This window comes from Pantherophis guttatus, chromosome 7, assembly GCF_059756535.1.
Source record: "Pantherophis guttatus breed Tessera chromosome 7, ASM5975653v1, whole genome shotgun sequence".
Classification (NCBI taxonomy): Eukaryota; Metazoa; Chordata; class Lepidosauria; order Squamata; family Colubridae; genus Pantherophis; species Pantherophis guttatus.
In genome coordinates this window covers 81,452,023-81,476,041 of record NC_142069.1, presented here as the reverse complement: position 1 = coordinate 81,476,041, position 24,019 = coordinate 81,452,023, and the positions used below count along the sequence as shown (strand labels likewise).

Genomic DNA, 24,019 nt, shown 5'->3' with positions numbered 1-24,019 from the left:
GGAACAAAAGAAAATGATTGCAGAAATTGATGTTTTAGAATTTAAGCTCAGGCATGTGGCTATTCCTAGCTAAACGTTTTCCAAACATGTGTCTTAAGTATTGCCAATTCAGCAAGTGAGGCTTTAACAGATTTGAATTCTCTCCAAATTATACCCACAAGGACCAAAATGTCACAATCTGCCACTTATTTTAAGCACAATATACCGTATTTTTCAGAGTATAAGACGCACCTTAGTTTTTGGGGAGGAAAATAAGAAAAAAGCTAATTGGTGGGTGGATCCACCTCCTGGAATACCCCCAATCAGCTGTTTCCAGAGGTGAATTTTAGCAACAGGTTTGTTGGTTGCGAGCTCTGTGCCTTGCTTTTTTTTCTGCCTCTGAAAGCCTCCGAAATAGTGCTTCAGAAAAAAAGGCTTTTTTTCTGAAGCTTCTTTTCTGAAGCTCTGTTTGGAGGCTTTTTTTCTGAAGCTTCTTTCAGAGGCTTTTATTCTGAAGGACTATCTGTACTTTGTTCAATCTCCTTTCTTTGGTATTGGTATGTAGATTAACCTCTTTTGATCTGTTGGTTATTGTGTCATTCTCCAGATTTATTAGCATAGTGTGGTTAGAACCTTTACTGATTTGTCTTTTGTTGCTTGCCATATCATTTTAGATAAAAACCTTTCTGAGGCTTTTTTTCTGAAGCTTCTTTCAGAGGCTTCTTTCAGCCTCTGAAATCTCCGTTTGCGAGGCGGGGGGGGGGGCTACATTTGGAGTATAAGTCGCACCCAGATTTTCACCCTTTTTTGGGGGGGAAGGTGCGTCTTATACTCCGAAAAATACGGTATTATCTGCATTGCAAAAAAAGCTTTTGGAAAAGGTGTTATGATTTTCATTTGCTTGCTAAGCTGTTGTGGTTGCTTCTTGAAGACTGAGACATACACGATTAAAATAACTGGAAAATAAAGCTGTCACTCAACTATGGAAACTTTGTCCTTGGTAACAAATTAAGTGATTTAGTATATTTACATATGGGTAGGTTTTCAGGGCTAATCAAAACTTTTTTTAACGTAAGTACCTATGTGCATCACAAAAGAAACTAATGTCAAAGAGAAGGGGAACATCTCTTATCACTACTTTATTAGTCTATTTCTTCTCTTATATGTACATCCGTGTGCCATTCATGTAGTTTGCTTTTTATGCAATTCTGGGATGGTGCATACTTACAGGATTGTTATTGGCTTTCCCCACAAGTATGAGCCTTGCTTTGAGCTTGGTCATATTAAAGTTTTTCAAATAGGCGTCATAAATTCTCTTGGCCAGTGACTTAAGATCTGCGACTTCGGAATTTTCTATACAGAGTTCACCTGTTTGAATTTCAGCTTTCAGCTTTGCCTTTTCTGATCTGGGCATCCGTCCAAATCGAATGGCTGAGGGGAAAACAAGCATTGAAAAAGGGAGCATAACAATATATCACACACCTTCTCACCCACAGAGATAGTCCGTCCGTTCGTCCGTCCCCCCCATTCTGGGCTCAACCGAATGTTGGGTTGTGTTAAGTCCTGTGGTAGACCAGTTGTTTTCCAAACTTGGCAACTTTATTTTTTATTTCTCTCCCCCCCTCCAAGTTTTTTATTTTATAACATATAAAAATTCCATTTTCAATTAAACTGTGTTCTCTGGGTACGAATAGTTTTAGGAAATAGTAATCAAAATATTTACAACAGTGTTCATTACATTAATATTGATTGTAATAATATTAATAATGATAATGATGCTTACTTAACCATTTTAACATGCCTCCCTTATATCATTGATCCTTTCCTTATATTTCCTTGTTTCTAACTCCTGTTTTTACCACTGATAAAATAAGTCCGAAGTCAAAAAGTATTCAGTTTCTTTCTTTTCCTTAATTGTAAGTGTTAGCCCATCCATTTCTACACATTCTAATATTTTTTTAAATCACATTTGCATCTGTTGGGATCTCTTCACTTTTCCATTGTTGTGCAAATACAATTCTAGCTGCAGTCAGTACATGCAAAATCAGATATGCATTCCCTTTATTGCACTTATCCGGTAACATGCTGAACAAGAATATTTCTGATTTCAAATCAGTATGTTGTTTTACCCTTTTTTTCCAGCCACGTATGTATTTTTGTCCTTTTTTTTTTCTTTTTTCTTTTGCTTTTGGGCATGTCCACCACATATGATAGGTAGTATGAACTTGGCGACTTTAAAAGGGGTGGACTTCAACTCCCCAAATTACCCAGGTAACACCACAAAGTTGCCAAGTTTGAAAAACACCAGTGTAGATATATTCAATAGTACTAGGAGATAACAGACCAGGGCTTCCTACAGCTTACCAATAACTTGGCATCCTTTTTATCTACATACAACCAATCTAATAAACCTGAACCATAGCAAGACCGTACCCATCATAAAGTTAACAGCATTCAACATGAGCTAGTCGTCTTTCCTTTCATTTCAAAGGCACTTACTTAAATTGAGTCCAATTTCCTAACAGTTTGCAATCATACTTTATGGTCTGTTCTATCTCATTGTGGTCAAACTCAAGGAAGACAAAAACAGAATAAAACTCAGAGGACACAAAAAAAGAATGTGTTTTACCGTGTTTTACCGAAATTAAGACCCTGTCTTGTATTTTTTTGAACCCCTGAAATAAGAACTTGGCCTTAATTTCAGGGAGGTCTTATTATTTGGGGGCGCGTGGAGCAAGACGGGGCTCCTCTTGCTATCTTACCTGATTTCCAGCGCTGTCTCCCTAACTCTAACCAGAGGAAATGGCGGGGATTGGCTGCGCATGCATTTAAATATTTTCAGGGAGGGCTTATTTTCGGGGAGGGGTTATTTTCAGGGGGTTATTTTAGCACATGCGCTCAAAAACCTGATTGGGCTTATTATCAGGGGATGTCTTATTTTCGGGGAAACACGGTACGTATACAGAAAGATGAAGGTGAGGAGAAGGAAAGAGGAACCTATATAGAGATGTCGAAGGTTCTGTGGAGACAGGGAGAAAAATATGGCTGAAAGCTGGGGTTGCAAAGAAATCTATGACGATGGTATTTATTTTAATATAAAATGAGGAAAGGGAAAAAAAGAGGTAATCAAGGAGGAAGACATTTCTTCTTCTTCTTACTTTGCATTAATTGGTATGTGTTTTTATCTTCATTTTTAAAAAAATCTTTAATAAAATTATATATAAAACACAGGAGGAAAATTTCAGAAAGTCTAACACGGTGTTTTCCAACCGTAGCCATTTGAAGGTGTTTGGACTTCAACTCCCAGAATAACCCAGGCAGCATTAGAAGTTGAAGTCTGTACATCTTAAGCTGCTAGCTTGAAAAACACTGATAGATATAAAAAGAGTGAGTGAACACAGGGCAGGCAAGTGGTTAAACTCAATGTAATAATCCCTCGCAGTATTGTCTTCTTGAGTTAGTAAGTATCTATACTCAGATATCCTTCTTCACCTGAACCCAAGACTTGTTTGAGAGGCTGCAAAGGAGCCTCCTAAAATGAGGACCTGACATTTATCTTTCTGGCTCTCAAGGATTCAGACCCTTTTTCCACACTACAGAATGAAGATAGACATGTGCTGTTATCTTCCTCTAATCCTACAGGAAGTAGCTCTCGGTGAATGCAAAAGCCAATTCTGCCGGAACAGGCAAACCAAAGTAGCATAGGCACTAGGTACCACCAATACTATTATCGAGTCTGTCATCTGCACCTCTATAACTGTCTGCTTTGATTCTGCAACCCAACAAGACAGACACAGATTTCAGAGGATAATTAGAACTGCAGAAAAAACAATGGCTACCAACCTGCCTTCCATTGAGGACCTGTATACTGCACGAGTCAAAAAGAGGGTTGTGAAAATATCTACAGACCCCTCGCATCCTGGACATAAGTTGTTTCAACTCCTACCTTCAAAACGACGCTATAGAGCACTGCACACCAGAACAACTAGACACAAGAACAGTTTTTTCCCGAACGCCATCACCCTGCTAAACAACTAATTCCCACAACACTGTCAAACTATTCACATTAGGCTGCATTACTATTACCATTAATCTTCGCATCGTTCCTATCACCCATCTCCTCCCACTTATGACTGCATGACTGTAACTTTGTTGCTTGTATCCTTATGATTTATATTGATTGTTTCCTAGTATGATTCGATTGCTTATTTGTACCCTATGACTATCATTAAGTGTTGTACCTTATGATTCTTGACGAATGTATCTTGTCGTTTTGGTGCATATGCACCAAAGACAAATTCCTTGTGTGTCCAATCACACTTGGCCAATAAAGAATTCAATTCAATTCAATTCAATTCAATTCAATTCAATTCAATTCAATTCAATTCAATATTCTATTCTGTTCTATTCTATTCTATTCTATTCTATTCTATTCTATTCTATTCTATTCTATTCTATTCTATTCTATTCTATTTTCTATTCCACACATTTTCAAAGTCTGTTGCATTTTCTCAGGCCTGCTGGATGCAGTTCTGAGATCCAAGTTGCAACAACACAGGAGGAGGGCTCTAACGTTTTTTGCAGCTCTATGGCTCCAAAGTTTTGGTGAAGCGAAGCTTGAGAATTTCACCAAAGTGGCCTGAGATTCTTTCCCATGTGGGAAAGTATTCAGTAATCAGAGATTGGAAAAGAGATTCTCTTTCACAGCGGTTTTATATTTAGACTTCTTAAATGCCATGTCTCCCATTTCTAAACTTGTTACCTGCTTCTCCCTGTCTGTCCCTCTCTCTCTCTAGGTATGACAGGGGAAGATCTGTGAAGAAATAACTAAATATATTTCTTTAGTATTTATGGGGGGGAAAGGCTGGCATAACAGTAAAGTTCCGAAATCCTGCATCAAAACTAAAGTATGGTTACTGATGCTTGAAAGCTGAAGGTAGGATATATAATGCTTTCAGTCTGAAACCTTTATCTATGGAACAGATGCACCTGTATTACATTGTGCCAGGAATTCCTTAGAAAGGATTTGCTATTCTTGTCAGACACCTCCGGCACAAAGAAACTCTTAAGACAAAAGATGCGCCTGCTTATGATTTAGGATTAAGGTAGCTTACTGTTCCACAAACCATGAGCAAATGTTAAACTAATCCAGAAAGCCTTGAGGGATTTACACCATAGGCTCTGTTGGATCTGCAGTGTGAGATGGCAGAGGAAACGGAAGAGAACAGAATAGAGTTCTTTATTGGCCAAGTGTGATTGGACGCGCACAAGGAATTTGTCTCCGGTGCATAAGCTCTCAGTGTACGTACAAGCAACAAGTGATAAATCTTGATCATAATCACCAAAATACAATCATCGTAAATCATAAGATGCAACACTCATAGGATATTAATACTGTAGGATACGAAATAAGCAAACAAGATCAATCAGGATAGGATACTAAATAAAGGCAATCAACATAAACCATGAAATGCCACTAACAAAGTTATAGTCACGAGAAGCTAAGGAAATAGGGGGATAGGAAAGATGAAAAGATGAGAAGGATAATAGTTAATACAGCCCTATTAGGTGGTTTGACATCCTAGAGCCGTGATGGCGAACCTATGGCAGCGCCCTCTCTGTGGGCACGCGAGCCGTCACCCTAGTTCAGCTCTGCCGCGCATGTGTGTGTGTCTCCCGCTGGCCACCTGATTGCTGGGTCTCTGCTGTGCATGCGCAGGGGGAGGGGTGCGTGCGGGGGAGGTGCGTGCATGGGGGCCACATGCGCATTGCATTTTGGGCGTTCAGGCACGCACACATTTGCACGCGCACACACGCTTTGAGCACTCAGTCCAGAAAAGGTTACCCATCACTGTTCTAGAGCATAGACAGTATTGCGGGAATTAGTTGTTTAGAAGAATGACAGCATGGGATGGGGGACGACTGTCTTTGTGGCCGGTTGTTTTGGTGTGCAATCCCCCATAGCATCATCTTGAGGGAAGAAGTTTATGTCCAGGATGTGAGGGGTCTGTAGATACGTTCCCAGCCCTCTTTCTGGCTCGTGCAGTATACAGGTCCTCAATGGAAGTCAGGTTGGTTGCAATGGTTTTTTTCTGCGGTCCTAACTCTCCGTCGAAGTCTGTGTCTGTCTTGTTCGGCTGCTATGCCAAACCAGACAGTTATAGAGCTAACAAATGATAGACTCAACCATTCCTTTGCAGAACTGTATCCTCAGCTGCTTGGGCAGCCTGAGAAACTTAAAATAAACCTAAGGATATATATCCAGTTTTTACAGACCACGGCCACCAAGAGACCAAAAATAAGATCCTATGCTGCACCGATTTGTACCAAGAAGTATCTTGAGGAATGAAAAACAGAATGATTAACCCATCTGGTAGATGTCATCAGACCTTTCCCTCCCTACACTAAAGAGGTGGCTCAAGGCCATCTGGGATTTAGTTGCTGTTGCTAGGTCATGACACAGCAAGGATTTAATTCCATATCAAGCTTTGCAATTGCTCAATTAAAAGAAAAAGCATCTACCCGACCTTTGGACTTTCTGTATAGTGCTTTGCTATGTTCGAAGAACATAAATGGAAGGAAAGAGTGCTAAACAAAATGCCATTACATATATGTTAATGTATAACATTTGCGCACAGTTACCTATTAACCAAAGATTGCAAAAAATGTTTGTGCAAGGGCATCATTACATGTGTACCGAGTTCCCTTTACCAGGAACAAACGGCAAAGGAGTCTATGACAGCATAGATAGATGGATCTGGCCCCTTCCGCCTTCCCCCTATGGAGAGAATCTCAGCTGGCCCGTATGGAACTGACGGATACCCTTACCTACCATTATGGGACATCCCAACGGAAAGGCACTTCTGAAAACGACAGTATTGGCACTTGTTACGGTTCTTTTTCTGGATTTTGCAGTTGCGATCGCATCGGTCGTAAATAAGTTTTAGCCTGATGGTTCGCCTGAAAAAGCCCTAAGGACAGGAAACAAAACGTGAATACTCGGGAAGGGGAACTGATCCATCTTCCAAGGGAAGAATCAATCTGCAGTTTTAAGCACAACCTCTAGTAAGACTATGAGAAGTCAATACAGCTAGCCTAAAGTTTTGCTGATAGACAGACAGAACAAAAAACAACTAAAAGTAAAGCGGAATAGAACAGAATGACAGTTGGAAGGGACCTTGGAGGTCTTCTAGTCCAACCCCCTGCTCAGGCAGGAAACTCTTCTCCAAAGCATTTGAGGGCAGGACAAGAAGCAATGGGTGGAAACTAATCAAGGAGAGAAGCAACTTAGAACTAAGGAGAAATTTCCTGACAGTGAGAACAATTAATCAGTGGAACAACTTGCCTCCAGAAGTTGTGAATGCTCCAACACTGGAAGTTTTTAAGAAGATGTTGGACAATCATTTGTCTGAAATGGCGTAGGGTTTCCTGCCTAAGCAGGGGGTTGGACTAGAAGACCTCCAAGGTCCCTTCCAACTCTGTTAGTCTATTCTATTCTATATCATTTCAGACAAATGGTTGTCCAATCTCTTCTTAAAAATCTCCAGTGATAGAGTACCCACAACTTCTGAAGGCAAGCCATTCCACGGGTCGACTGTTTGATCGGGAAATTTCTCCTTAGTTCTAAGCTGCTTCTCTCCTTGATTAGTTTCCATCCATTGCTTCTTGTCCTGCCCTCAGGTGCTTTGGAGAATAGCTTGACTCCTTCTTTTTTGTGGCAGCCCCTGAGATATTGGAACACTGCTATCATGTCACCAATAGTCCTTCTTTTCATTAAACCAGACATACCCAATTCCTGCAACTATTCTTCATATGTTTTATCCTCCAGTCCCCTAATAGACTTTGTTGTTCTTCTCTGCACTCTTTCTAGAGTCTCAATATCTTTTTTTTTTCATATTGTGATGACCAGTTTATATTAAAGAAATATCCCATCATCATGGAAAATGCTAAAGTCATTATCATACAAGAACAATAATAATTTTTGGGGGGGAGTATTTCACATAAAGCTAGTCCTCAATTTACAACTATTCATTTAGTGACCAAAGTTACGACGGCACTGAGAAAAGTGACTTACGACTGTCCCTCAAATTTACAACCGTCGTAGCATCCCCATGGTCATGTGATCAAAATATGGTTGGCTTTAGGTATTATAGGGACATAAGGTTGTCATTTGCAACTGTCCCAGCCAGGTATGACAAGCAAATGGGGGGGGGAGGGGGAGAGTGGGATTTGCTTAATGACCATGTGATTCACCCTAGCAGAAAAGACTGTAAAATCAGACACGACTCACTGAACAACCCCCCCTTGCTTAGCAATGGAAATTCTGGTCCCAATTGTGGTCGTAAATCGAGGACTTGCCTATGCAGTAAAACTCCTTCAGAATTGAATGAGCAGAATTTGTCTCTTTTTTTTTGAACTTTGTAAAATGTCAGCAGATGACGGGGGCTTTTCAAGAGGCCCCCTTCTTAATCTAATGAGCACTTTTCTACATTATCGATAAGATCGAAAAATCAACATTTTTCCCGGACCTTAATCTGCTTCCAGTTTTTCCAGACGTAGTTTCAAAGGTCACAAATCCAATCACATGGGGACACCTATTAGTAAACAGCTAAACCCCTCCTTTCCAGCGTGCCTGTTACATTCCTGGAAAATGCAGATATTTTAGGGCACGGTTAAGAAATAGGGACTGTTCTACCTGGAAAGGAAAATGGCCTCAGGTCCCTTAAACCATTTTTGATAGCTTGTGTGTACACAAAACAACAACTTCTATGCTCCACAAAGTATGCCCTACACAATGAGGGGGAAATCTCGTTTGTATTCTTCTCCACAGCTTTGCTGACGACTGCTCTCTTATGCGATCATCCAAGCTTCCTATAATGTTTAGTGCCGCTGTAAAAAAACAAACCAACCAACAACCGAGTTAAACCCTGTACGCGGGGGACGTACCTTACAACCTTCACAAGCATGGACTCCATAGTGATAGCCTGATGCCTTATCTCCACAGATTCTACATTCAATGTTTAAGGCCACATTGGGAGGTTCATCTTTGCTGTTTGGAAGAGCAGCGAGGTTCACAGATGAGGGGCTTGATGCTGGTGAGAAGGAATCTGCAAAGGGAAGAAAGAGGGACCTTCAGCTTTTGTCATTCCCGTTCACCTACCTGGAAGGAAAATTATTATTTGAGTCGTTCTAGCCAAAGGACGCTCTAAATGCCAAAGGACATGGCTCTTTCAGCAAATTCCCTGATCTCCTGTGCATTTTAATTTGGGGTTTTTAATCGGATTTTAACATTTTAATTCTATTTATTGTTGGTTTGTTTTATGCTGTGAGCCGCCCCGAGTCCCTCGGGAGAAGAGCGGCATATAAATATGACAATAAATAAATAAATAAATAAATCAGGGGTGGGGAATTATGGCTCTTTTATGACTTGTGGACTTCAACTCACAAGACTTCAAGAGCCTGTAGTACAGTGGACTAAAGCGCTGTTATTAACATCTGCTGCTTGCAATTACTGCAAGTTCAAATCTCACCAGGCTCAAGGTTGACTCAGCCTTCCATCCTTTCAAAGGTAGGTGAAATGAGGACCCGGATTGTGGGGGCAATAAGCTGACTTTGTATAAATATACAAAAGTATGAAGGCTATTGCTTAACGCATTGTAAGCCGCCCTGAATCTCCGGAGAAGGGCGGCATATAAATTAAAGCCAAAAAAAACCAAAAAACCCCCATTTTTATTTATTTATGTATTTTATTGTTGGCTGTTCACCGCCCTGAGTCCTTCGGGAGTAGGGCGGTATACAAATCAAATAAAACCTAAACCTAAAACAACTCCCAGAATTCCTGAGCCAGCAAGGGATTCTGGGAGCTGAAGTCCACAAGTCATAAAAGGGCCATATATTCCCCACTTCTGCTCTAGATGCTCCATCAGAAATGGAGGAACCCCAAAGCTTACAGACACCCCCATATCATCTTGGAAAAAGTGTCCGGAGGAAGGGAAGGTTTTAAAACCCATCCGTTGCAATGGGAATGTTGGGGGCTTGTAGGAAGAACAGAAAAGTGAGCAAGGAGGAGTAGGAGGGCAGGGAATATTTCATCCTAGCACATGTCCCATGGTCCTATTGGTTTGACTCTTAGTGCAAATGTCAGGCAGGTGATTGTAAGAGTGACGTCTACCGACAGAAACCTAAGGCACAGACTGCGCTTGTAAAGCAGGAAAGGAATACAGAAAGCAACGGAAAATAAGTCATGTCTGACACAATTGTTGGAAGGAGAACCAAGAGTGTGACGACCATTGTTGCTTCCCATCTCTAGAACTGAAGGCCTGAACTGAATTTTCTCGCCCCTCCATATACTTTCTTTCTGGAAACCTTTAGTGGAGGGATGGGCAAAGGTTCTCAGGCAGAAACAGAGCCTCCTAAATCACCAGAAAGCTGCAGAAGGTTTTCTGCTGATGTATTGTAGGGCCAATCTTGGAAAACTGTGGTCTACGTTTCACCATTTGAGAGAGCTGGGGGGGGGGACTCATGGGTAAGTACTTATCTTCCGGTATTTCCACTTTTCTGCTTTCTTTTTAAGTCAAACATTGTTCCCAGCTCCCATAATTTGGATATTTTCTCATCAAATTTTCTGCAGCATAACCTCCGGGTGCTTCAGGAGATGCAAAAGGACGGGACTGCCCATTCTTGTTTTAGTATCAAATACTGTAGCATCACAAGGGAAACCCAAAGTACTGGAAGACAATGGGCATCTTTTTATCACTTTCTCAGTCCTGAAAACCAACCCTCCAGCCCTCTCAAATAAAAGTCTGAATAGCATGAATTGGGAGCCAAAGCAGGAATATTTTTTTTTTAAAATTTTGATTTATATGCCGCCCTTCTCCGAAGACTCAGGGCGGCTTACAATGTGCTCAGCAATAGCCTTCATCCTTTTGTATATTTATACAAAGTCAGCTTATTGCCCCCACAACTGGGTCCTCAATTTACCTACCTTAGAAAGGATGGAAGGCTGAGTCAACCTTGAGCCTTGGCGAGATTCGAACCCTGCAGTAATTGCAGGCAGCTGGTCTTAATAACCAGCTTAATAACAGGGTGCCTTAAACCCCTGTACTACCAAGGCTCAATATTCACGGGGACAAGAATTCATCCAGTCCAGGCCTTGCCTAAACAAAGCACCTACTATTGAGGTATCCCTGAAGTATAATATAAGTCTTCCAAAGTTCAATTGAAGGAGATTCACCGCCTTCCCAGATCATGTGCTTCCTATTATGTAGCTCAAAGTAATCTCACTCCAAAGCTTGATGTTTTTCCTTTATCCCTTAGTTGTTGTCTTACTCTCTGAAGCAAATAGCTAGTTTGCTATACGATCCAGACAGTTAGTTCAAGGTTCAGTTTGGAGTTCTGCACGCAGGGCAACATAACACAGGGCAAAAGTGACTTAGGTTAACAGAAAATACCCCGTTTCTCCGAAAATAAGACATCCCCTGATAATAAGCCCAATCGGGCTTTTGAGCACATGCGCTAAAATAAGCCTCCTCCCAAAATAATAAGACCTCCCCGAAAATAAGGCCAAGAGCTTATTTCGGGGTTCAAAAAAATATAAGACAGGGTCTTATTTTCGGAAAAACACGGTATCGTTTTTGGACCATTATACACCATCACCACACCACCGTGGAATGCAAGGTTTATATAAAGGAGGTCCTTTTGTTCAATTTGAATTTAATTTCTTTGAATTCTTGAAATAACAAGAATGAGTTTAAGACACTGCCATGTACCTTTCTGAGATAAAAATGCAAGCGTTAGTCTCTATCAATAAAGGAGAATATTTGTAGCTCAGGGTTGAAATGAGGGGCCCTGGGTGCTCTCTGAGCTTGGCTGTTTTCTTGGAGACGTTTCATTGCCCAACTAGATAATGTTATCAATGCATCACAAGAGCAAACCCCACTCCCTTCTAGCATTATCTACGTTACCTAGTTTGGGTTAATAATATGTCTGCAAGAAAATAACCAAGTTCACAGAGCACCAAGGAGCCTTCATTCTATATCAGATGCATATTTCTGTAAGAGTTGTGCTCTGTTTCAGTACCTGGCCTTCCTTTTCTAACCCTCATCTCTTCTTCTCTCAAAAAGAATTCCAAACAAAATGAAAACCATGCCAGATTTTATAGGATGGGGAACAGCCCACTTGGGGGGGTGGGATCTGACTGGGGGATATGTACTATGAAATGCTAATTACTATCACAATAATTACTCCAGAGCCATTTCCAAGCTTCGTACAATCTTAATTGCAACAAGTGACAGCACATAACATCCTGTCTGAATTCAGAGAATGCACAATTATTTCTGAAAGGATCCCAATCCCCCCCCACTCCAAAAAAAATCTAATTTCTATGCAATTTAGAAAATAAAACTACCATATTTTTCGGACTATAAGAGACACTTTTTTGTCTCCCAAAAGGAGGCGAAAATGTCTGTGCGTTTTATAGACTGAATAATGCAGAAGACCCCCCCACACCCATTTTTTGGCCTCCGCATGCCCTGTTTTGGGGCCTTTTTTTTGCCTTTTCCAGGCCTTTTTTGGCCCATTTCCCAGGCTTTTTTTGGCCTGTTTTCGAGGCTTTTTGCCCGTTTTTGAGGCTTTTTTCAGCCCGTTTTTTTTGAAAAAACGGGCTGAAAAAGCCTCAAAAACGGGCCAAAAGAAGCCTCAAAAATGGCCCCCAAAAAGCCCAAAAAATGGCCCCCAAAACCCCCCCTTGAAAATGGGCCAAAAAAAAAGCCCTGAAAACGGGTCCAAAAAAGCCTTAAAAATGGGCTGCAAAAAGCCTTGAAAACAGGCCGAAAAAAGCTCCAGAAACAGGCCGAAAAAAGACTGGAAAAGGGCCGAAAAAAGGGAGGCCAAAAACTTTTTTTTTTTGTTCTCCTCTTCTAAATTTAGGTGCGTCTTATAGTCTGAAAAATACGGTACTCTAAGCGATCCGTATCTATACAAAATACCGGCAATATGAAATGATGCCCATCAATTAACTTCCTTAGGTTATCACTTGCTTTTCAGAGAATCCTATGAAGCCATTAAGTCAAATTTATCTACACGATGTAAGATAAAATCAAAGGACGACGCTCATGCTCTGCTTAGAGACAATCTGAATTTAAATTTCATCATCTTTTATCTTTTTATTCTCTGATAACAATTGAAAGGTTACCTGTATGGTAAAAAGTTTTACCTGTATGGACAGATCCGTCTGAACCGTTTCCCAGCGACTGGAAGTCAGTTAATACTCCAGAGCTTTCCGCTTTTATAGACGGTGAAAGTTCTTTCATGCTCTCCATCTCTTGCAAAATTTCTTAAGATAAAGGAAGAGGATCTTGATAGTCCTTTAAGGGAATAAAGGGGCAGAGCTGGCTGTATTCTAAGTCCACCATTTTGATGAGGTCAAGTGTTTCCATTAGCATGAGTCAGATGTCTGAAAGGCAAACAGGGATTTTGCAAGGCAAACTAAGCCATTCATTTACGGAGGGGTAACCCTCATTTGTGATATTTGTATATCGTTTGTGATATTGCCATTCATTTGTGGACGGGTAACCCTCTCTATAGGGATGCGGTGGCTCAGTGGCTAAGATGCTGAGCTTGTCGATCGAAAGGTCGGCAGTTCAGCGGTTCGAATCCCTAGCGCCGCGTAACAGGGTGAGCTCCCGTTACTTGTCCCAGCTTCTGCCAACCTAGCAGTTCGAAAGCATGTAAAAAGTGCAAGTAGAAAAATAGGGACCGCCTTTAGTGGGAAGGTAACAGCGTTCCATGCATCTTTGGTGTTGAGTCATGCCAGCCACATGACCACGGAGACGTCTTCGGACAGCGCTGGCTCTTTGGCTTTGAAACGGAGATGAGCACCGCCCCCTAGAGTTGGGAACGACTAGCACATATGTGTGAGGGGAACCTTTACCTTTGCCCCTCTCTACTCCTTGTCTGTAAGCGTTTTGGCCATGTCTACTTGCATAGGGGCCCTTCTATGTTTTAGAGGCAACGAAATTCCAACAATGGCTTGAGGAGGAAACTGTCACGAGACAAAGATCACACCCAAAGATTCTTGTGCAATATACAAATGCCCCTTCTTGTGGCTGAAAATTTGGGTCATCTAAGTGCCACCTCAGACTCTTATTTCTGATGGCTCAAACGTCAATAGGAAACTGAAATAAAACTTGCCATTTGAGTCTACCACTTCCTGAAACTCAACGATTGAATGGCGATGGGAGAGGTTGAGGCTGGAGCTTGTGGGTTGCATTACTCAATGGGTTGTTGTGGGTTGCATTTCAGAAGATGGGAAGCCATATGAGTCTTTCCCCAAACAAATAAATGATCTTTATTTTCTCTTTAAGATGTAATTCACTTCTATTGGCTGGTCAAAGGATTTGGCCAGGACATCTTTGAAATAATGCCTCACAGAGATTTTTGTTCAGTCTACACCAATGGTGAAATCTAATTTTTTTTACTACCGGTTCTGTGGGTGTGGCAGGGAAAGGATACTGCAAAATCCCCATTTCCTCCCCACTCCTGGGGGGAAGGATACTGCAAAATCTCCATTCCTACCCCACTCTGGGGCCAGCTAAAGGTGGTATTTGCTGGTTCTCTGACCTGCTCAAATTTTCCGCTACCGGTTCTCCAGAACCTGTCAGAACCTGCTGGATTTCACCCCTGGTCTACACGTCCTCTTTTTAAATGCTCAGCCAGGAAAGTCACCATTACCTGTACAATTTTTAGCACATCCCCCCCACCCCACCCGCTATGCTTTTAGAGCAGGGGGTTTCACCCTCAGCAACTTTTAGATGGGTCAACTTAAATTCCCAGAAGTCCCTAGTCAGCATGCTGGCTAGGGAATTCTGGGAGTTGAAGTCCACCATTTTAAAGTTGCTGAGGTTGAAATTTACACTAATTTAGAAGGAAGAACCACAACCCAACGGCCAGAAACCCATGAGAAACTCAACTGAACTGTGTTTTGAACATCTTTGAGCGATTTGGGTCCCTGGAATCTCCCTTCCCTGAGGAAAAAAATCTGCCAAGCAAGCATTCAGGCTCATGAACAGAACAGACATTCACCCTTTTCCGTAACATGCATCGCTTGAGACGTTCCCATCCCTGCCCAGTAAGGGTGGGGCTTCAGAGGGAGACCCGAGGCCCTGTTTAATTTCATCACCATTCTGGAGCTCTGTGCCAAGGCAATGCCAACACAAACATTATTAGCATCAATTAAGACTGGAAGAAAGCAACAGACACTTGCCAGTGCCCGTTCTGAGGGTCTGTGGGGCCAATGAGGTAAGCAAAGCTTTGGGGAAATTCTAAGCAAGTTGGTATTTCTTTTCGGGAGGGCTTTCAAAGTGCTAAATAGGTATCTCGACTCCGAGCGAAGCTTAAGTCATCCACCCTTAACCCTCCCCAAAATGATGCATCGCCCTCCCCGTCAAGATTGGCCCTCCCTGCAGGCCAAACATAAAAAAAGGTATAATCCAGTGATGAAATCCAAATTGTTTTACTACCGGTTCCATGGGCTGGGCAACTCAGCTGGGATCGTCAGAGCTTGGATCGTCAGAGCCATTTAAAAGAAAAAACGTTTTTTTTTCTTTTAAATGGCTCTGACGATCCAAGCTGAGTTGCCTGATCGACAGGCAACTCAGCTGGGATCGTCAGAGCTTGGATCGTCAGAGCTTGGATCATCAGAGGCATTTAAAAGAAAAAAAGCCTTTGATGATCAAGCGGCTCAGCTGGGCATGGGGGGGGCGGGGGCAGGGATTTTTGCTACCAGTTCTCCGAACTGCCCGCCGTCATTGCTACCTACTCGCCCGAGCCGGTCCGAACCGGGAGCATTTCACCCCTGCTCGGATGCTCTCATTGGGCATCTTTTTCCACGCAGCACACAACAGGTAGCCAGATCCAACTTTTATAAGTATCTGTCTTGAACCCAGTCCCAGCAAGCTCAAGAGGTCTAAGTTCCAGGTGAGTGAATTACATGAAGATTTGCATTTACAGAGGGCTGGTTGGGTCTAAATAAATTTCTTTTTTTTTTTTTAATTTGATTTATATGCCGCCCTTCTCCGGAGACTCAGGGCGGCTTACAGTGCGTTAAGCAATAGCCTTCATACTTTTGTATATTTTATACAAAGTCAGCTTATTGCCCCCACAAACTGGGTCCTCAATTTACCTACCTTGGAAAGGATGGATGGCTGAGTCAACCTTGAGCCTGGCAAGATTCGAACTTACTTTAATTGCAGACAGCTGGTGTTAAATTACAGTGCCTTGTCTGCAGAGCTATCCAGGCTCCATTGACCTTAACGACAAACTAAAGTAGGGCAAGAGCATGGGGTTTTGATTTTCTTTTAAGATAATATAAAATAAGGTTAAGAAAACTGATCGCATAGCAGCACAAACATCCCAGAAGTACTGTGCTGTAAACTAAGCTAGGAGACAAAGAAATTGCCCTCTGCAGAGGGAAACCCAATAAAATTCAAAAACAGAAGAAACGGTGAACGTTCTTTGACAAAAGTGTTGCCTACAAAGATTCCAACTGTTCTAGAGATATGCAAAGAGTGTCCTTCATCTATCGGTCCATGAAAGGCTGGCACACAAAGTTAAGGAAGAAATGTTCTTTACAATGCCCACCTTGTAAAGAATCTGCTGGAAACATTACTCCCACCTTCAACCACCAATAACTCTTAACTCAGAAAGGGAGGGGATTTTTTTCCCCCCTCTTCTGACTTACCAAATGTTGACTCAAGATCTAGAGATTGCTAGCTAGACTGAATCGCGGCGGGCGGAAGATTAGCTAATATTCCCCTTTTCTTGGTAACTTAAACTGGAAAAATCTAATTTGAAAAGGGAAGGGGGAAAAAATGAGAAAAAAACTGATTAATTTTGGAATCTAACCCTCTGTCCAAGTAATCAATCAATCAGTCAGAATAGAGCTCGAAGAGACCTTCAGGTCTTCTAAGCCAACCCCCTACTCAAGCAGGACACCCTATACCCGTAATGGCAAATCTATGGCACGCGTGCCAGAAGTGGCACGCAGAGCCCTCTCTGTGGGCATGCGTGCTGTCGCCAGCTGCTCTTCTGGTTTCCAGTGCGCACATGCACGCACCCACATTCCAGTTTGGGCACTCGGTGCCGAAAAGGTTCGCCATCACTGCCCTATACCATTTCAGATAAGTCACTGTCCAGTCTCTTCTTAAAAACCTCCAGTGATGAAGCACCCACAACTTCTGATGGCAAACTTAATCATTTACCTTAACCCTTTTTACTCAATCGTTGAGACTGAGCACCAAGGTCTTGAGTTTTCTTAACGTCTTCCCTTAACATTTTAACTTAACATTTCCCTTAACATCTTCCCAAGTGAACTTGAACGTATCTGTCCACAGACTTGATGTGTTTGGTGACGGCTTCCAATTCCTGTGTTTTGATCTTGACCCAAGTATCGTCCACAAGCAGTTTATAAAAGAGAAAAGTACAGTAGTCCTTGACTTACAAACATTCACATTTGGAGTTACAACGGCACCGATAATTGTGGCTCAGAACCTGTTCTTAAAATTACCACCTGTGTGGTCAGGTGATTACAATTTGGGTGCTTGCAATGTCCTGCAAGTCACACGATCACACTTTCCAGCTTCCTCGGCCAGTTTCCGACAAGCAAAGTCAAATAGGGAAAGATGGATTCACTTAACCATGTGACTCGCTTAACAACTGCCAAAAAAAAAAAAAAAAGATTGTAAAATTGGATCTGGTCCTGATAGCTTGCTTTGCAACCACACTGGTTAGTGACCAAAATTCCAGTCTCCATTGTGATTTAAGTCAAGGACCACCTGTAAAAATAAGATAGTGAAGGGAAGCAAGTAAGCAAAGCAATTGCTATAAAAATATTTACCCTTGTCAAACTGAGCCTTTTGCAGCACTTAATAATAGATGAGGAGGGGCTCTGAACGGCAATTCTGCCCATTTTCTGTTGGATCATAAGACGATCATGAGTGATTGTTATAAAGCAACTGATGACAGGCAGACCTTCAAACACAAAGCCTGCCCACAGCAAAGGGCAATCGGTGTGAGAAGGGAGCGAAGTGAGAACCTGCCAGGATTTAGCTAATCCCTCCCTGTCAGCCTGTCTTGTATATTTAAAGAGGGCAGAGTATGACCTGGAGTACATGGAACTGCTATTCTAGTTTTGGAAAGTCGGGTATATCTCAGACTGAGATCCTGTGACATGCAGCATTCATGCAGGCCAGAAAATTTAAACAGCCATTTCTCCCGTTTCAGAATCCAGCAGAAACCCAAGCAGGATAACACAGAACAATTCCAGATTAATTAACAAAGCTAACTTAAAAAAACGCACGGGACAGTTATGTTCTTCTAAGTCACGCCAGACCACCTTAGCTGACCTTGAGGGGGGGGCAGGAATTAAGCAAGGTCAACATTGGTTCTTGGTTGAGTGGGAGGCATCCCCGAGGTTGAAAGCTAGATTGGCAGGTAAAAAAAAAAAAAAAAAACATGTCAAGAAAAATAAATGGCAAATACTTTCTGCACTGTTGCTGAGAAAATTAGATGGGCTCCAAGGCCATGAAGTCACTGGGAGCTGAGCTCAGCATAAAGTAGTTTTTGACTTTTATGTCCTGCTATACGTGTGTGTGTGTGTGTGTGTGTGTCTCAGTGGCTAAGATGCTGAGCTTATCGATCGAAAGGTGGGCAGTTCAGCGGTTCGAATCCCTAGTGCCTCATAACGGGGTGAGCTCCCATTACTTGTCTCAGCTTCTGCCAACCTAGCAGTTCGAAAGCACGTAAAAAATGCAAGTAGAAAAATAGGGAGCACCTTTGGTGAGAAGGTAACAGCACTCCGTGCGCCTTTGGTGTTTAGCCGTGCTGGCCACATGACCACGGAGACGTCTCCAGACAGCGCTGGCTCTTCGGCTTTGAAACGGAGATGAGCACTGCCCCCTAGAGTCGGGAACGACTAGCACATATGTGCGAGGGGAACCTTTACCTTTACCTTATACGCATGTATGGAATTGCAGTAGAGATTGTAATACTTGCTATCCCCGATGGTGTAGTTATTTGAGAAATATGACTTTGTCAGAAGAGCCCATGCATTGCCAATGCCAGAAATGTCATTTCTGAACGTTCATTATCCCGGGAGCCTCATTATTATCCTCCTGTTGCTTCACAGCTTCTCAGAGTTTCTGAGTATGTTGTTTCTGAGTTTCTGAGTCCCCAAAGATACCTTTTAATCAATGCAGTTGAATTCTTGGGAAAGAACCGCCTTCTATCAACTATTGTTATTTTTATCCCACCCTATTATTTATTAATTAATATTAATTAATACTATCTTATTATTAGCTGTTTATTTTCATAACTCAAGGCAGCGAAACTACCCCTCCTTCCTCCTCTTTTCCTCACAACAACTCTGTGCGATGAGTTGGGCTGAGAGATTGGACTGGCCCAAAGTCCCCCAGCCGGAATATCATGGCTAAAGGCAGGACTAGAATTCATAAGTCGCCTGGTTTCTAGCCTGTGGCCTTCACCGCTACACCAAACTGGCTCTCACGGATACTCAGTAACAGTAACCGAGTTGGAAGGGACCTTGGAGGTCATCTAGTCCAACCCCCTGCTCACACAGTAGATCTGTACTAGGGATTCTCCTGAAGTGACTCTCCCAAACCAATTAAACATCATTATTTATTTATTTGTTTGTTTGTTTGTTTATTTATTTATTTATTTATTGAATTTCTATACCGCCCTTCTCCCGAAGGACTCTGGGCGGTGAACAGATTAAGATTTCATATACGTATAATAATATATATATATATATATATATATATATATATATATATATATATATATATATATTTATAAACAGTAAATAATAAATTGAGTCAACTTGGTGTATCTGCTAATATCTTGGCATAGAATTTAGATGTTTATGCTAGCCCTGCTTGTTGAAACAGAAAGGTCTTCAGGGCACGTCGGAAAGTGCGAAGATCTGGGATTATTCGTATTCCAGGGGGTATTTTGTTCCAAAGAGTAGGTGCCCCCACAGAGAAGGCTCTCTCCCTTGGAACTACTAGACGACATTGTTTTAATGATGGTACTATGAGTAGGCCCACTCTGTGAGAGCGTATTGGTTGGTGGGAGGTTATCGGTTGCAGCAGGTGGTCTCGTAAATACTCAGGTCCTAAGCCATGGAGCACTTTAAAGGTAAGAACCAACACCTTGAAGCGCACTCGGAAGGCCACCGGAAGCCAGTGCAGCTCGCGTAGAAGAGGTGTTACATGTGAGCGCCATGTTGCTCCCATAATTCTTCGCGCGGCCACATTCTGGATCAGTTGGAGCTTCCGGGTGCACTTCAAGGGGAGCCCCATGTAGAGAGCATTGCAGTAGTCAAGTCGGGAAATGACGAGGGCTTGAGTGACTGTGCGTAATGAATCCTGGTCTAGAAAGGGACACAATTGGCGAATCAGGCGAACCTGATAGAAAGCTCCTCTGGCCACAGCTGTTATATGATCTTCTAAAGACAGTCGTGCATCCAGGAGGATGCCTAAATTGCGAGCTTTCTCTGCGGGGGTCAATGACTCGTTCCCAAAAGTTAGTGATGGGACTAACTGGCTGTTAGCAAAGGAACTCAGATCAGTAGGAATGCCCAGGAATATAATTTTCATTTACTGAGTCAAGAGGATTCCAGGGTGATTTCACGACAATCACAAGAACAATACAGATGTTACTGCTCCAAGCTTCCTCGGTTCCAGTACCAAATGAAACCAGAATATAAAATTGTTCCTGAACCATCTGGGAGAGGAGACAAATATTTATGTTTTTTTTTTTTTTAATGTATTGTATTGGGTTCTGACAAGACAAATAGGGCCGGCATTTTGGGGGAAGGGAGCAACAATTAATCTTTCGGAGTGGCTTTAATTTTATCAAAACATCTGTGGGGGGAAAACTGTCCATCTGCCAAAAGGGGGAAAGGACGCTGCCAAATAATTGGGACCAGTCCTTCCGCAGTCAGGGAAAACCTCGTTTTAATTTTCCCAGAAATGATGCTCATGATTGCCGGGAATGAGGAATAAATGCGGATGAGAAAACACAAGTTAGAAGTCAAGCAGAAGTTTTGCCAGGACTAAGAGAACAATTGTACGTCTCTTATAAGGGCCACGGCTACAGGAAAGGAACTGGCAAAGAAGTTAATTAACTGAGAAGAGTTTTAAGAAAGACAGTTTTGGTGCAGCCGCAGTTAAGCTGCTGGCCTAGAAACCAGAAGACTGAAAGTTCAAGTCCTGCCTTCGCTGAATGCTGGCTGGATGACTTTGGGCCTCTCTCAGTCCAACCCACCTCACAGGGGTGTTGTTTGGGGAAGAGGAGGAAGGACGACTAGAATAAATCAATAAATCTGATGTAGCACTTTTTAAGTCTTCAAATCGATAGAGCTATTTGGATCGACTGATAAGATTTCCTTCCTTCCTTCCCTCCTCCCTCCCTTTCCTTCCTCTCTCCCTTCCTTTCTTCCTCCTTCCTTCCCTCCTCCCTCCCTTTCCTTCCTCTCTCCCTTCCTTTCTTCCTCCTTCCTTCCTTTCCTTTCTCCTTCCTTCCTCCCTCCCTCCCTCCTTTCCTTCCTCCTCCCTCCCTTCCTTTCCTTCCTTCCTTCCTCCTTCCTTCCCTTCCTCTTCCTTCCTTCCTTTTCTTCCTTCTTCCTTCCTTTCCTTCCTCCCTCCTCCCTCCCTTTCCTTCCTCCTTCCTTTCCTTCCTCTCCCTTCCTTTCTTCCTCCTTCCTTCCTTTCCTTTCTCCTTCCTTCCTCCCTCCCTCCTTCCTTTCCTTCCTCCTCCCTCCTTCCTTCCCTTCCTCTCTTCCTTCCTTACTTTTCTTCCTTCCTCCTTCCTTTCCTTCCTCCTTCCTTTCTCCCTCCTCCCTCCCTTTCCTTCCTCCTTCCTTTCCTTCCTCCCTCCTTCCTTTCCTTCCTCTCCCTTCCTTCCTCCTTTTCCTTCCTTTCCTTCCTTCCTCCCCCTCCCTCCTTCCTTCCTTTCCTTCCTCTCGCCCTTCCTTCCTTCCCTCCCTTCCTCCCTCCCTTCCTGTCAAAATCAATTTACTGTTAGAAAAGAAATAAAGAAGTCCAAATCAAGAAGAAAAAAGTGGTTTAAAAAAAAAAAAGACTGGCCAGGCAAAAAAGCTTAAACACATGCTACTATATTGTAGCTAGGCTCCAGAAACTTCTTGATGCTTTCAGTGATCTCAAAGAGAGACCTTTTCTTTCAAGAATCGCTGACTTATTCTTTTTATTGTATCCTGATGGCCAAGGAAATGCTTCCTATTTTCACTTCCTGACCTCCTGTCCACGAAGTTCTGTGCCACAGCAAACAGGCCAAATTTTCAGGCAAAGAACTACTATATTGCAGCCAGGGAAAATCATGAACAGTTCGGTATACTATCAAGTATATGAATTCTTCTTTTACCTCTTGGCTACAGATTTTATTTAGAGTGGTACTGTTCAACTGGACTAGGTGAAGCCCAAGAACTATTCACATCTGGATCTGGAGAACATTTTTAACCGCATATCATGGTTCTTCAGGCAGACTTTTACCTACTTTTGGGTCTTCCCTCTAGCAGTTTTAAGACCAACTAGAGGCCTGCTTGGGACGCGGTGGCTCAGTGGCTAAGATGCTGAGCTTGTTGATCAGAAGGTCGGCAGTTCAGCGGTTCGAATCCCTAGTGCCGTGTGACGGGTGAGCTCCTGTGACTTGTCCCAGCTTCTGCCAACCTAGTAGTTCGAAAGCACATAAAAAATGCAAGTAGAAAAATAGGGACCACCTTTGGTGGGAAGGTAACAGCGCTCCGTGCACCTTCGGCGTTTAGTCATGACCACGGAGACGTCTTCGGACAGCGCTGGCTCTTCGGCTTTGAAACGGAGATGAGCACTGCCCCCTAGAGTCGGGAATGACTAGCAGGTATGTGTATGGGAACCTTTATTTTTAGTGGCCTGCTTGCACCAAACTGCATTCAGAATTGCACATTTAAGACGTGTGTAGGAATGGATTCCTGCTATGCCCTTATTCTCCACTGAATCACAAGTTCTCTGAGATCCCTTAAATTCTTTTTAATTGGAATTTTGAGAAGAAGGAATTAAAACTCCGAGAAACATAAACTAAGACCTCAAATACAAAAAGCCATTGGCTACGCTATGACAATTTCCCCCTACATACATTATCGTTCCCGTTGGGCTACTGAATATGGTAGTTTTGTTTCCATCCATTTTGCAGCTACGTTTTTCTTGAATGCTGAAAATAAGGATTTTCTGAGTAAGCTCATGCAGCTTATCATTTTCAAAAGCTTAAAACTGTTTTTTTTTTTTCTTCCCTGAAATGCACATATAGATACTGTGAATGCTGCTGCTGGCAGGAGGAGGAGAAGGGTGAGTGATGTTTAATTCTAGCTTGCGATTCAGGTAGAATTGAGGAAATGTTTTAGTAAAACATGCTGTTAACAAATGAGGTATGCTTCAACAAATCATTTTAATTCAGTGTTTCTTCAAATTGCTCGCTGTGAGCTTAATCCCTTAAAGCCCTCAAATTTGATGAAAAGGAGCCAAACTTAGCGCCTCTCCTCCACAATCATGCCTGGCATAAATGGCTACTCCTTTTAGTGTAGCCTATGAATAACAGTCACCATTTAGCACACTTTTAATCCAGCATTTGAGTCATTATGGCTAAGAGCCACGGTGGCGCAGTGGTTAGAGTGCAGTACTGCAGGGCTACTTCTGCTGACTGCCGGCTGCCTGCAATTTGGCAGTTCAAATCTCACCAGGCTCAAGGTTGACTCAGCCTTCCATCCTTCCAAGGTGGGTAAAAATGAGGATCCAGATTGTTGGGGGCAATAGGCTGACTCTGTAAACCACTTAGAGAGGGTTGTACAGCACTGTGAAGCGGTATATAAGTCTAAGTGCTATTGCTATTACCGTATTTTTCGGAGTATAAGACGCACCTTTTCCACCCCTAAAAGGGGGTGAAAATTTAGGTGCGTCTTATACACCGAATGTAG

The 24,019-nt window shown here is 42.5% G+C and overlaps 1 protein-coding gene across 5 annotated transcripts in view; it reads right to left on the bottom strand.

The window, feature by feature from the left end:
- Nucleotides 1-24,019, bottom strand: part of PPARA (peroxisome proliferator activated receptor alpha) — a 45,581-nt gene that overhangs the window by 6,084 nt on the left and 15,478 nt on the right. For 2 of the 5 annotated variants that reach the window (XM_087874301.1, XM_060684140.2), the window contains exons 3-6: nt 13,193-13,312; nt 8,926-9,086; nt 6,812-6,950; nt 1,208-1,410 (exon numbers count right to left, since the gene is read on the bottom strand). In XM_087874301.1, coding sequence (XP_087730427.1) covers nt 1,208-1,410; nt 6,812-6,950; nt 8,926-9,086; nt 13,193-13,298 — 609 coding nt within the window. In that variant the 5' untranslated portion in view covers nt 13,299-13,312. Of the gene's footprint in view, nt 1-1,207; nt 1,411-6,811; nt 6,951-8,925; nt 9,087-13,192; nt 13,433-24,019 lie in introns of all 5 variants that reach the window. The other 3 variants (XM_087874299.1, XM_060684139.2, XM_087874300.1) reach the window with 2 other exon arrangements.